Raw genomic sequence first — 14,342 nt, forward strand, 5'->3', positions numbered from 1 at the left:
CAGAACTCAGAGTTCTTGAGCCCCTGAACTGCCGCTTTGAGGTGAGCTGGGTTGTCAGACTTACGTAACTAAGTCTCTGCTCGTATCTTTTGAAAAAGACAAGTACAATCTTGTTTGGGAAATAAGAGTACGTATAGAAACACAGATGTATCTTTTTCTTTTATTTATTATTGACTGCATGTAATTCTTTACTGCCTTCACAGTACTTGGAGTACTGGAGATTGTGGGACTCCAGAAGGACTGAAATCCAGATGAACGTCCAAGTGCCTTAACAAACTCAAACCTTAGTTCTTTCCTACCAATATTATTCATTTATTTATTTATTTGTCACGCTACTGGCTTCTGTTACGCTGGAAGCCTTCCTTTGCTCCCATGGAAACACTGACACATCCCACATTTAGAAATAGTGGCCATTTAATAATGTCCGCTCCTTTTCTGAAGAGAATTGCTTGAACCAAGTGCATGGCAAATTAGTCTGATGATTTTATTTCGTTCTTTTTCTGATCTCAGCTAATGATAATGTTTTCCTATGTGGTGACTGACAACTTCAATATTTCAGAGGTTCATTTGATGATGGTTACCCCAGTTTGTTATACTGCATGACTCTGCCTGCTTTACAGTGAGCCAGGAGACAGCATTTGCAATCCAGTTTATAACTACTATCCACTACCTTTTGCAATTAGTATTCTTACTTAGAAAAAAAAAACAGTTGAGCAGCCAGCAAGCCAGTTTCTCCTTTTGATTAAGAATGTTACAATGTTAAATGACTTCTTAATCCTTTGCATTTTCCATCCTCTGATCCTCACTTCCTCAACATTTCCAATCAAAAGTTTTCTAAAATAGTAGGAAGTCTGTTGCCTTTTATACTGGAGATTTAGGCATCTGTTATAACATTTAGCCTGACTTTATCACGTTTCCAAAAAGACAGGGTTAATATTTATCCGTCTTCCTTTCTCCTCCCTGAAATCTCTGTGGCTGCCCACATTTCCCACAGGTCATCTCCGTACTGGGGGCCAGGACCCTGCAGGTCACAACTTGAGTGCTTGACCTGAACAAATCTTTGGACAAAACTTGGTATGTATTTTTTATACATAGCCTTGTAGCTAGCCACCTCAGCAGAGAGTTATTAGAGTAGAAACAAACTTCATGCAGCTACAGTTCCTGGAGATAAGGGGCTCTTTTACTAAATATATTACAAATATCTCACAATTGCAAAATGGAAACCATCTTGATGCTTTCAAATGGTCTTTGTGCCAAGATGCTTTATTTGCTCTCTAACTCATCAGTTCATCTCTCTCCCAATACTCACTGTATTTTTGTTGTTGCTGTTGTTATGTTTTATTCTACATGACCCACTTTCCAGGAGTTCAAAACAAACACATGATAGACAGCTCTGTTTTCTGCTACTCCTGAGGTCCCTGTCCCCATTCCTGCTGCTGCCATCATTACTAGGGACAGGAGAGACTGTGGAAGGGCCAGTCACAGCTGTAGTGGTGGAAGAGGCCAGGACATCCTCTGTGCCAGTCTCTGGTTAGCAGTTCTTCACCTTCCAGAATGAGCTTCATGCCCTGAAGAACCAAATAGTTTGTAATGACAATTTTGTCATGTTTTGTTTCGAAGGTGTAAAAGCTGATGGGCCACCTACAGCCTGCATTTCCAGTATGCTGATTAAGAAGGTATATTGAGCTCATATATAGCATTTCTTATCCATGTATCTGCGAGAACTTATGGAGGAAGCCAAACATCATCACCCTGAACTAGAATAACTCAGGCACCAGTAAATTAACATGACCAGTACTGGATATGTGTCCACTGTCACGTGGAGGAGGCATGACTCAGTGTCCTGTCAGTGTCTGAACCTTTGTAAGGGGACTAAACAGCACTGAACAAAGATCAGCAGCTGCTCCCTTCCTCTGTCTGCCAGCCCTGCCGAAGAGGAATGAGACAAAGGGGACCAGCAATGGCAGGATGGCTTCGTCAGTAAACTTATGTCCATATGATGTCATTGCTGAGGATATTCGTGCCCTGCAGGAATAATGGTTAATGTCTCCTAGCCTGGTCCTGTGACTGTCTTCTTCTTGTTGTTTTGTCAGAGTTAGACTGAAAATTCCTTGTTTTAAGGGCCACAACTTTCTGTATTTGTGCAGCACTGTGCAGATAATAAATAATAATAAACCTATAGCTAAGAACATAAGCCAAACCTACATTAGTAAAAATCTCCGCTATCAAGCAGTACTAGGCAAATAAATAAAAAATTGTAGGTCTTGGAATGACGTATATGTCAAATGGGACAATATGGAAGAAACATAGCCTAATAGGTCATTAATAAGCCAAAATAGCATCCAAAATATGTGGGCTCTTTTTCTTCAGTTCAGATTGGGCTGTGTTGCTTGACCCGCAGCAGAAATAAAAACCTCATTACTCTGGTTAAGCAGGTCTCACAAGCCCACCACATTTGTGCAGGAAAAGTAAGATGTTATAGTCCTAAACATATAAAATACTGCCACGGAAGGAGGGCTGTGATTTCAGTAGCACTTTGTCCTACTGTAGCACAATCAATTTAGCAGTGTACAGTCATGAAATGGTCATCCGTATTTCTGCAATCGGAGAACATTAAATCTTAATTCCTGCTTATGCAATTTTTAATAGAGTTAGCACCTTACAGAAGCCCATAATGAATCACAGCTGTTCGAAACTGTTCCCAGGAATGACTTAATTTGACATGAAATGGAAGGGAAGACACTCTTGCATTTAGCTCATCAGGAAAGGAAGAACCTAAACCAATGAAGAGGCAAGAAATTTATAGACGACCTTCCGCTGATCTTGACGACAAATTTTCCCGAAAGCCATTCATCCTTTGCTGGCACAGCACTGAGAAATTGCCACATCCCTTTCCTCCATAACCCCTAAAAATAAATAAATAAAGGAAAAAGGCTGGAAATGGGCAATCTTCCCTTTTCTCTGATTAGCTCTACCTGTACCCAACAGCATCTTGGTCCACCTGGAGGCCAGGAGACACCTGGAGACTCTGGGAAGAGAACTTTGTGCTCCAGGTGTCTCCTCACAGCCTTGCGTTTCAGAAACAGAGTAACCCAATGGACCGTGTCAGGAATTTGGCTAAAAATGTCCTTATGAAAACCTAAAGCTAATTACCATGTAAACTGTTACTCCGAGCAAGTTTATACTAAGCCATGGCAAATTACTGAGCAGTTGCAGCAAAGCAGCAACACAGCATTAAGCTGTTAATGCAGAACCGATCCAGTGTTTTTTGCAGGACCAGTCCTGGGAGAGGCAGACCCAGGCTGGCTGGCTCTACCGAAGCTCAGCAGGGACCAGCCATTTCTGTTGTTCCCTGGCTTTCTACATACCTGCACAAACCATTCTGCGTGACTTACATTACCTTTGGTAATTCCCTGCCTTTTTCAAAACTAGTCAGACCTACTCTTGTGTGAGGGATGGTTACCTGAGCCAGCCAGGACTGCTCCCTGTGGAGCAGCTGAAATCTATTCCTGGACCTTGAAACCTGTTCATTTATATGCCCTGTAATGCCTCTACTTGATCAGTGAGTGCTACATTCTCCAGTAAAATGCACTCCTAAAGAAAAGGCCAGAGCACTACCTTGTAACAACAGCTGAAGCTCCAAACTAGTGTCGAAGCACACTAGCTCTTTTCTGCACGCCCCCCCCTCCCCCACCAAGTCTACCAAAATCCTGCACAGAAGGCACTGTATGACTGAAACTTATGCTGGCACTTTTTAGAAGGACAACCTATTTAATTAGTCCTTTCTGTAGATGGGGGACTCAGGCTGGGCCAACTCTGTAGGAGCTTCCCCTGTGCAGTAAGTAACTGTATTTCAGCGATAGCTCTCCTCTAAGGTATGGGTTCACTTTCTAAGGCTGGGTCACCAGTACCTGCCCTTGGATGACATAAAGGGGCTTATAAAAGAGATGGAGAGCAACTTTTTGCCCAGTCAGATCACAACAGGACAAGGGGGAATGGTTTTAACCCAAAATAGGGAAGATTTAGATTAGAGGTTAGGAGGAAATTCTTCACACAGAGGGTGGTGAGGCCCTGGCACAGGCTGCCCAGAGCAGCTGTGGGTGCCCCATCCCTGGAGGTGCTCAAGGCCAGGCTGGATGGGGCTTTGGGCAACCTGGTCTGGTGGGAGGTGTCCCTGCCCATGGCAGGGGGTTGGAGCTGGGTGGGCTTTAAGGGCCCTTCCAACCCAACCCAATCTGTGATTCTATGGTTCCATGATTTTATGATATGGCTGCACAGCTCCTGTCCTTCTTGTGCCCTAGTTTCCTTGTGCACAAGCTGGAAAAGAGCATATGTGCACTTCAGTGAGGTCTTTTAATCTGTACAATTAGGAACTGGCCATGAGCTTTGCTGCAGATCTTTGTCTCTGCAGGATTGGGCCCACATGAACATATGCCTTCTTTTGGACATTGGTCTTGTGGTAATACAGGAAAAAAAATAATCAACAAAACAAAGAAACAAAAAGCAACATTTTTTTTTCTTTCTAAACAAACTATTTGCTTACCATTTTAAAAAGACATGAGTACATGAGTCAAAAAAGCTTTTTTTCTTTTTTTTGGGGGGAGGGGGGTGAGGGGGCAAGGAATGTGTCCTGTTTAGAAGAATAAAATCCTTTCCATCTTCTCTATCATCACATATGCTCCACTTTTTGACATCCAAAAGCTGCAATTTGAGCTTCCCCAGCACCAATAACACAGTGCAAGCTCACTCGCTCAGTCTTGTTTTTCACTAGAAGCTTCGTATTTTCTTCCTTGAAACCAAAACAAAAAAGCACCACCTCTAGAACACGACTGAATGCTATGTTGCATGTTTTAACAATACTGGCAGCATATAGTGGAAAGCCGACTGCACATCCCTTCTTTGGACATGTGTCCTTCCTGCTCTGTGTGTAACAGAAAAAATATTTGAATTTTGTTAATTACTTAAAGTCACGGAATAACTCATCAAAATTAACAAAGAAATTTCACATTTTGTAAAATACATGGAGCATCATCAAAAATGTGTCAGGTCATGCAAATCTAGTCAGGTGAAAGAAACAAAATGTTTCTCATCAATTATATACAGGTTTACTGGAGCAAGTTGTCATGTTTTAAACGTGCAATGGTTTCACAGTTTCTTGATTCCTTCCATTCTCATTAGTGTGCCCTCATGATAACCCAAAGCAGTTGTTAAAAAACAAAAAAAACCTCTAAAAATGAACAATTATAAAAATATGTGCTGTTATCAATTCCAGGTTACAATTATGTGAAAAAGAAAAACAACAACAAACAAACAAAACTCAGTATTTACAAAAATGCCTGGAATCGAAATAGTCCAAAATTATTTTATTAATTACAGAAACAGAATACTCATGATGTACATTTACACTGGCAAGCCTCAAGTGTAAGCCTAGGTTTTGTAACATACTTAGAAGAAACTGAAAATTATAATTTTGAATTGGTTTACTCTTTTTATTTATTGGTCATTACCCTGCTTAGTTTTATAATCAGTATTGTTGTACATTTGTTTTCTCACCATCTTCTCTGTTTGAATAAAAAGTGTAGTAGAAAAATAATTCAGCAAACATGAAAATTTTCTTAGTACAGCTAATTGTTTTTAATATATATTTTATGTACAAAGTAGCAACACAAATATAAAACTAGGCAAAGAATAGTGTACTTAACTTGAAACATTTGCAATTTCAGCAATTGTGAATTATCGACTTGTGAAATATATGCAGTATATATAATGTGCTCAAATACACTCACACAACACCACTGCGTGCATTTTTTTGGACTAAAATACAACTTCATTGTCATATACCTCCACCCATAACTGCTGAGAACTGTTGTCATATCCATGTCAAAAAGACAGCCTGCTAAATAAAAGCCCTTCTGCCGTGCTGTCCTTTTGGTTCTAGTGTTTTGGACACCACCAACAAAATACTAGAACAGATTGCTCTCCCGGAGAGCAGAAAATGCTGACAAGAAATGTAGAGAAAAGAGCTACGATTTTCTTTTGTGACAACAAAAAAGCATTTTTTTCTTTTAAGTTTTTATTTTTGAGCCATATTCTTCGTTCTTCTTTGCCCGGAATAGTCAGTGATACATCTGGCAGCTCCTGAAGCAAATGATGTGTTGTATATGGCCTTATCTGCCTCTAGCTCTATTAATTTCTGCTACCATTGCTGAGAGAGGCATGGGGCCAGCACCAATCTCAGCGAAAGCCATAGCTGCAGCCCCTTGTTTTTCTCCTCAAGCAATTAGGAAAGCAATCTTGGTTGTCTGACTTTGGGGGAGGGAGGGCAGAAAAGAAACGTGCTGCTGAGGTTCCTGCCGTGCACGTGCCCCACTGCTCTGTAGGGCCAGCTGGAACCGCGCCTGGAGTCCTGCGCAGCGCCAGGGGAACGACTGGATTTTGGGACCCGGACAGCTGAGGAAAATGGAGCAGATGGGTAGAACAGAGGGAGAGCATCATGCAGATGCCCACTGAACACCACCAGGTCTCTTTTTGGTTTCACTACTCTAAATGCAGAACACCTGAGAGAGATCCTCAGGACTTTGAAAACTCAGCAGAAATTACTCAAGGAGCTTCAAAATTCGGTCCCCAGGTAAAGCACAGTCTCCATAGAAAGACACAACAGGATTATTTAGAAGCTGTAGGAGCTATGTTTGGTTTGGCATGCATTGTACTGAAGACAAGCACACTTCGAATGCTTGATTGTAAATGTGATGTGGTGACTTTATTGCAGTTTACCGCCGTTTTCACAGCCTACATTGTCATGACCTGCCACAAATAAATAAATAACATTGACAATTTTTACATATTTCCAGAAGATTTGCAAGCTTGATTCCCAAATCTGTGTCTTGGAATGTACTGATTCTGCAGCCATTACCAAAGAGCAACATCCCCCCACATTTACGGAGCTATTTTGCTTAAAGAACAAATGTGGCTCAATTCTAGCTGTCTTTGTGAATAGACAAACAAAAGATATGATTCTTTCTCACAAAGCAAGCATTTCTGGTAGTCAAGATGAGTTTTTTTGGTGTGTCTGTAACAGTGCTGAGCTAGTCATAGCTTACCATACTAATTTATCAAAATATTTTTTTAATAGTTAAAAAAATTAAAGGTAGGTGCAACAATACAAACAAAAATGCCATATAACTTCCACCAACATGAAGGGAAGAAGAAATGTCACCCTAAAAATCAAACTCCACAATCCACATGCAGACACTGACAGCAGTTACGGATTTTCCTTCACAAGGGCTGTTATATTTTGTCATTAAATGAGAATTGCTAACATTTTGAAATTGCTTTAATGAATAAAGCAGTATGGTCAATGAGATTCCCAATAATTTAGAGCCTGTCTAACCATGTTCCTTACCTGGTCAGTCAGGACTTTCTTCCAGCTCCTTCCTGTTTGTGTTTAAGACTAAAGTGTGATCTTACTTTTATCATCTTCTTTCTCTGTGTAAGAAGTTATAGGCATTAATGCTAGAGAGCGGGGTTATCCCAAAGTATGTTAACTCTGCTATTTTTACTGCTTTGAGCAAGGAAACAATGCACTTATTTTAGAAACAAAAAAAATATGAATAATACATTCTATTTAGAAAAATAATTGCTTTATTATTGTCACGCCTTCCTGACGGGTTGCCCAAGTCCTAGATACCTTTCATACAATAATTTACAGGCTGCAGAACAGCTTACTGAGCAAGGCAGAACACTTCATCTTGGGGCCATCTCAGCTGTTCCTTGCTGCCACGACCAGCGCCCTTGGCCAGCTTGAGGTGCTCTGCCGTAACCTTCCCGAGCGCTGCCACCGGGCTGTGGGGCCTGCCCGGTGTCTTCTCAGGTGGGAATGGGGATGAAGCTGGTCGACTTCGAGTGGGGCGACTCCCTCCAGGTGTTCAAGCTGTGGGTTGGGCTCCTGTTGTTGGTGAAAGAAGTCTGTCGCCTGCTGTTGCTGTTCGAATCTTCCTTACTCAGCGTTTGCTTCACTTTTTGGCAGCAAGGGAAGCTCTGTATGCAGTCTTGCAGGAGATGCCCGCTGAAGAACATGTAGATCCACGGGTTACAGCAACTGTTCAGGCTGGCCAAGAGAGCAGTGACTGTAGTAGCAGTGTTTTCAGAGTCTGGGGGGGAAAGAAAGGGGTTTAACCATCAATGGAACATGCTCAGCCTTCAGTCAGTTGCTTTACTAACTCTTTTTTCCTTTTCTTTTTCAGTTGCTGAATAATCCCAGTTCTACAAGGTAGCGTACTGACTTCAGCAACGGTATTTGAAACAAACAAGGGTATAATCAGGAAAGTTCCTACTTACGCTAAGCTCCCATTGAAGTCAATGGGAATTTGTCTGAATAGACTTCAGGAACCCGTGACAGAAGTATGGGGCAATCCAGCACAGCCCGCAGGCACGGAATAATGCTTTAGCCCTTTTCCACTGGTGTTTATCCATGTGTTGATAAGTCTGTGCTTATATTTTAATAACAGACTTACTTTTTTACAGTTTTTATTCAGATTTTTGCTTTAAAAAACGGTTACCTTGGGAAGCAACAGCAAAATTCCCACAGCTTTCTCACTGCTTTCAGTAACACGGGGTTTTGCTGGGTACATTTGCACACTGAAATTTATTCAGAGGTTGAACAAACGTTACCGAAAGAACAAATGGAAGTTAGCACTATGCCGCTGAACAGTTATGCTGTTCTACTTTTGCTAATTAGTTAAATTATCGAGTGCTGTAAATATATGGTCAAATCAATTATTAGTGCCCTCTCTTTGTAAAGACTGAAGCACCACAGAAGTACAATTGCTGTGCTATACAGTTTCATGAGATTTAAAGAATCTCTTCAAACAAACCCACCAAATACCCTTATGTTCAAGCAGCCTTGCATTTCTTTTTACGACTTTTGAGGTATGTAAGTAAATAAATATTTGCTTTTCTACTGCAAGCGTTTATTTCTCTGTACAAACCTGCACCCTCGGCTTGACTTTAGTTCCGTATTAGGGGCAATCAACGATCTCACTACATAAGTGATAATTTGGGGATATTTAAAAAAATAACAAGAAACTATGACTTCCAGCGCTTTGATTTGCATCTTCCTCATTATGAAGAACCTGGGTGCGTGTTGCCACGCTGCCTGTCATGCCTCACGCAACACTTCGAAGCTCACCAACTATTTCCAGCAGGGTTTCACAGAGGGTCGGGCACCCCCGAAGCAGTCCCCACCGTGCCGCGGCAGCCGGTGGCTGGCAGCAGGAGATGCTCGGGGGCGCCGGCCCCGTCGGGGTGTGCCGGAGCGGGGAGTGGGACGGCCGGGGGGGCACCCCGGGGGCAGGTGCCCGGCTCCCCCCTCCAAAGCCCGGGCGGTGCCGGCAGGGACAGCCCCGGGGGCTGCAGCAGGGACGGCTCCGGGGGTCGGGGCCGTTCTCGGGACGGCTGAGCCCGGGTCGCGACGGCTGAGCCCGGGTCCCCCCCGGGTCCCCCCCCTCGCCCCCCGCCGCCACCTACCGAGCCAGGGGAAGCGCTGGTCCCAGACGGACCACATCTGGATGGTGAAGAAGGGCGCCCAGCAGACGACGTACGCCGAGACGATGACGAAGGTCATCTTGACGGTGCGGATCTTGGCTCGGGAGATGCTCCTGACGCTGCTGACGCAGGGGGCGAGCAGCAGCCCCCGCCGCGGGGCCGGGGCTCCCCCCCCGCCGCCGCCGCCGCCCGCCCGCCGCCCGCCGCCCGCCGCCCGCCCCGGCCGCGCCTTGCCGCGGGCGTTGCGCCAGATGTGGTAGCAGATGAAGCCGTAGCAGGTGGCGAGGATGAGGACGGGCGCGACGAAGATGCCGCCCGTGATCCAGGTGACATAGGCGCGGGGCCCCCAGGGCATGATGAAGTGCGCCCAGCAGTCGTAGACCCGCGAGCCGCGCTCCACCTCGCTGAGGGAGAAGATGAAGTACTGCGGGGTGCTGAGCAGCAGGCTGAGCGCCCAGGCGGCCGCGATCATGCCGTAGGAGCGCTTGGTGGGCTGCTGCAGCGTCTTCAGCGGGTGGCACACGGCGATGTAGCGGTCGGCGGTCATGGCCACCAGCATGTACGCCGAGGCGAACATGCCGAAGACCTGCAGGTGCTTGACGACCCGGCAGAGCCCGTCGGGGCCGTGGAAGCGGTGCGTGACCTCCCAGCAGAGCTGCGGCAGCACCTGGAAGAAGGCCACCACCAGGTCGGCCAGGCTGAGGTGCCGGATGAAGAGGTGCATGCGGGACGCCTTGCGCGGCGTGCGGCGCAGCGCCAGCAGCACGCTGCCGTTGCCCACCACCGCCACGGCGAAGGTGACGGCCAGCACGGCGATCTCCAGCTTGGCCAGCTCCTCGTCGCGCCCGAACGGGTCCCAGCCGCCCAGGCTGCCGTTGGGGGACCCCGACCAAGCCTCCGCGGGGCTCGGGCTGCTGCTGCCGCCGCCGCCGCCGCCGCTCCCCCCGCCGCCCTCCGCCGCCCGCCACCGGCTGCCGTTGCCGGGGGGGGAGCCCCCAGCCCGCGGGGACCCGGCGCCGCCCGCGAGGCGCATGGAGGGGGCTGCGCCGCCCGGCACGGCGCGGCACGGCCCGGCACGGCCCTCGCTGCCCGCCCAGCGGCTCCGGCGGCGCGGAGCCGAGCGGGGGCCCGGGGCCTTTATCCCCCGCGGCGGGAGGCGAGGCGAGGCGGCAGCCGCCGTGCCAGTGGCTGCCCGCCGCCTGACGCCAGCCCCCCGCCGTCCCGCCCCGCCTCGGCCCCGCCGACAGCCCGCGGGCAGGCCCGGAGGGACGGGGGACGGCCGGCAGGGTCCGGGAGGGAGGCGGGGATCCTTCATCCCCCGGGAGGGAGGCAGGGAGGGAGGCAGGGAGGCTTCCCCGACGGCAGCCGTCCCGCAGGGCAGCCCGCGCCGGCAGGCAGAGCGGTCGGCGTGAGCTTCCCTCTAAGGGGGCGCTCGGAAAAACCCACCCGAAAACCCAAAGTACACTCAAAAAAAAACCAACCTAAAAAACCCAAACCAAAACCCGCGGCGCAGAAAATGTGGCTAAGTTCTCAGTAAACCTCCTTCTTTAAAGGTGCCGTTCTTCCAAAGCCCCTTATTTATTTATTTATTTATTTATTTATTTATTATTTATTTATTGAGCAGCTCAGGGCCCTACTCACGGCTTGGTGCGCATTCCCTGCTGCACTGTGAACGTTACCAGAGGTACCGGTAAGGATCCATTCATTCCAAACCCGGTTTCTGGGCTGTGCTGTTGTGGAGTCAAACTACTTTACATTATGGAGTCAAAAACTTTGTCAGTCGAACTCACATTCACACACGGCGTCCCAGCTTTACAACAGCAGCTCCAGGACATCGCCTTAGCTGTACATTGTATTACACCCAGGAAACCTTATGAGCCACACTGCACATTAATGTGTGTGATTGCAGGGCTCAGGTCATCTACAGGGGGAATTCAGTGTCCCGTACCACAAATCTCACAACACACGGCTACCGAGTGCTCCTTCACGTCTGCAGCTTCATGCCCTGCCATAAGAACTGCAGGCAGGTCCTTGCCTGTACCTCCAGCAGGCTTTACGGGAGCTGGACACTGCATGAATGAATGTTGTGATCAGGGAAATTGCGCTAACAGTTTTTCTGCTGTGCAAACCACGTAAGTATCATAAAGCTCTGTTCACTACTGGGTATGCCATTTCTGTAACAGAACAGGTGAAAGCTTCAGGTGTGACAGACATCCCTACAACAGCCAGACTATAAAACAAGGGTGGTCATGCTAGATCTGAGTACTGAGAGTTTGTCAAGCCCACATCTTCTCAGACAGGTCCCTCCCCAGCCCAAACTCATTTCATCTGGGCAGTGCTTGTTGCTTTTAGGACTGTTTCCAGAGGAAAAGGCTGAAAACTTGCCTCAGCATCATTACACAAGCCTGTGCTTAGTGATCATGGGCAAAGTTAACATGAAATGGGTGCTGATTTTTGCTGTCTGTCAGACAGAAGTGAACTGAGGCTAGTCATTATACTTTCTTTCCCCAAATTAGTCAATAACAATGTTTTTGTAGGTAATATATCTAACCAGGCTGTTGCAAATTTGTTTCTTTCTACTGATCTAGGTAATTCTGCGGAGGGGTTTATTTATATTTAGTACTGCAAAAATGTCCTCCTGCTCCAAACATTAAGTATATTCAGGGCTCCTGAGGTTTCTATACTAGTGTAATCGGAGTCTAGACTGCTTTTGCTTACTGAATTCTAGCAGTATCTGTGTGTAGATAGAAGTCTTAGATAAAATACTGGTGTTCAAATTAAACAAGAAATCGGTGTAGTTTTCAGTCAAAGTAGATACCCTTTATTAAGCTGAAGCCAAGTAACGCTCCCCTATCTGACCAGACAAGGAGAGAATTCCTCCGCCTACAGAAAGCTGTAACGTGGGGAGCAACTTGGGAAAAAACAGCTAACAGAAAACTTGTAGAATACCCTTCTAAAAAGAAAAAAATATATATATCGTTGGGAAGACTGCTAGAGGAAATGAACATCTTAACCCTGTGATTCACCTGGAGCTCAGCTTGGGACTGAAGACTCAGGAAAGAAAATTGAGGTTGCCCTTACAGGAAGCTTTCATTTGTTCTATGCATGCACTTTTCTACAAAAATGTCTAAAGATGGCAAGGATTTCTGGCTTACTCTCTGCTGGCATACAGGTTTCTGTAAAAATGCTGAAAGGTTGCCAGACATCTTTCAGTATGTTGAATTCATTAATGACTGAATGGACTATATAAAATACTCCAAAACGTAATTGGAAGAGGACCTGGTTTGCTGCCAAATGTAGCTGCTTTCTGTTCTTGTGTTGTGGTGGTGGTGGTGACTTTTGCTGCCTTTCGACAGTCCTAGGCTCTTCTTCCAGGGCTGAAAAACAATGCTTTGAGCAAGCCAAAGTCTCAGGATTTTAATCCTTGGACATTGGTGATGATTTGTATTTTAAAGCTAAGTTTTTCACCAAAATGTAAGGGGGTTTCAGTGTAATCTTTTTCAGGAAAACTGACAGTTTTTAATTGTAGCTGCTCATAGTCAAAACAGAATTGTCTGCCAGGTTTGTAAAGAGTTGCTCAATTCATTAGAGTTGCAAAGAAGCAATATAAGCAAAAAAAAAAAAAAAAAAGGTCAAGCTCCTCATGCAGGATCAGGGTTAAGGCACTGCTAAAAAAAGGAGTCCTGGTTGTTTGTAGAGGACTCAGCCATCCTGTTAAATAGCATGTAAAGCCTCTTCATAGATACAAAGAGTTGTCCCCTGTCACCTGCCTCCACGTAGTAGCATCCGTAGTGCTCTTTTACACAGGCACTGCTTAGTAACTGAGGCTCTTTGTGATAGCCCTTCCCAAAGCCACAAGATGTAAGTGCTGCAGACCCAACCTTTAAAATCAGAGCGATGGAAACTGAGCATGGGAGAAAACCTGCATGGTAGGCGAGGGACTGCTGAAAGCTGGGGGCACCAGGGATGCTCCATCCATTCACCATCCACAGGAAGGAGACATCACCCGAGGGCAGACAGGACATGTACATCTAGCTACAAAGGCTGGGGCTCTCCTAGGCTTCTACAGAAAAACTGGAATAGGGAAAAGAAAGCTTCCTACTGCCTTATAGATGCTTCCAAGGTGGGGTGGCTTCTCAGCCAGAGCTGTTAGACGGCTGTGTGATATGGGACTCAAAGCAGCCTCCCCAAAAAGTGCCATGTTTGTAACATGAGTTAGTCTAGCTTGTTGGTTACCAGAGCCAAACTAAGAGGAGAGTTGCCCTTCTTCAAAACAGAACAGAAGTCTGAATTCATGGTTCTGGGAAGTTTGTTGTACCAGACTGAGAAATGAGTAAGACTGAGGACAAACTCCCTCTCAGGAAAACATGGAAAAAACCCACAGCAGTAGACAGGCTTTCAGGGGTAGCTCTCAGGATTCAGTTTGCAAAGGCCCATTTCATTGTCTGGAAATGTCTAAAAGTGGCCAGGAAACACAGAACCTCAAGATTACGCTCCAGTCTGTCTGTCTGTCTATCTATTGTTTGTTAATTGAAACCACATCCAGATCCAAATTCTTATATTTTTGCAGATATGAAATTGTGCCTGGCTATCTCTGTCATATTGTTTCTCTCTTTCCACAAGGGAGGTTGAGTGTGGCACTCAAAGTAGCATTTCAGAGCAGCCCGTACAGCTAAACGTCACTTGCAGAACGAGCGAGTTGCCCTCCCTGCTCTCTTGCCTCCTTCATTATGGTCTTGCTGACCTGGCTGATAGCAATCAGGATCCTTGGGAGTCAGAGAGTTCAGCCATTCCTTACA

At 46.1% G+C, this 14,342-nt stretch overlaps 1 protein-coding gene across 1 annotated transcript; it reads right to left on the minus strand.

Annotated features, from left to right (window-relative positions):
• Nucleotides 1–5,337: 5,337 nt before the first annotated feature.
• AVPR1A (arginine vasopressin receptor 1A) lies at nt 5,338–10,998 on the minus strand. The gene is made up of 2 exons (XM_083815917.1): nt 9,526–10,998; nt 5,338–8,150 (listed from the first exon to the last, which is right to left on the minus strand). The coding sequence occupies exons 1-2, from the start codon at nt 10,856–10,858 to the stop codon at nt 7,867–7,869; spliced, it is 1,617 nt and encodes a 538-aa protein (XP_083672043.1). The 5' UTR covers nt 10,859–10,998; the 3' UTR covers nt 5,338–7,866.
• Nucleotides 10,999–14,342: the final 3,344 nt, after the last annotated feature.

The sequence above is a fragment of the Anser anser genome, assembly GCF_964211835.1.
Source record: "Anser anser genome assembly, chromosome: 1".
NCBI classification, from domain to species: Eukaryota; Metazoa; Chordata; class Aves; order Anseriformes; family Anatidae; genus Anser; species Anser anser.

Coding starts and splice junctions, on each gene's coding strand:
- AVPR1A (XM_083815917.1), bottom strand. CDS start 10,858: ATGAAGGATCCCCGCCTCCCTCCCGGACCCTGCCGGCCGTCCCCCGTC. Junction 8,151..9,525: donor CCAGCGCTTCCCCTGGCTCG/GTAGGTGGCGGC, acceptor TTTCCCCCCCAG/ACTCTGAAAACACTGCTACT.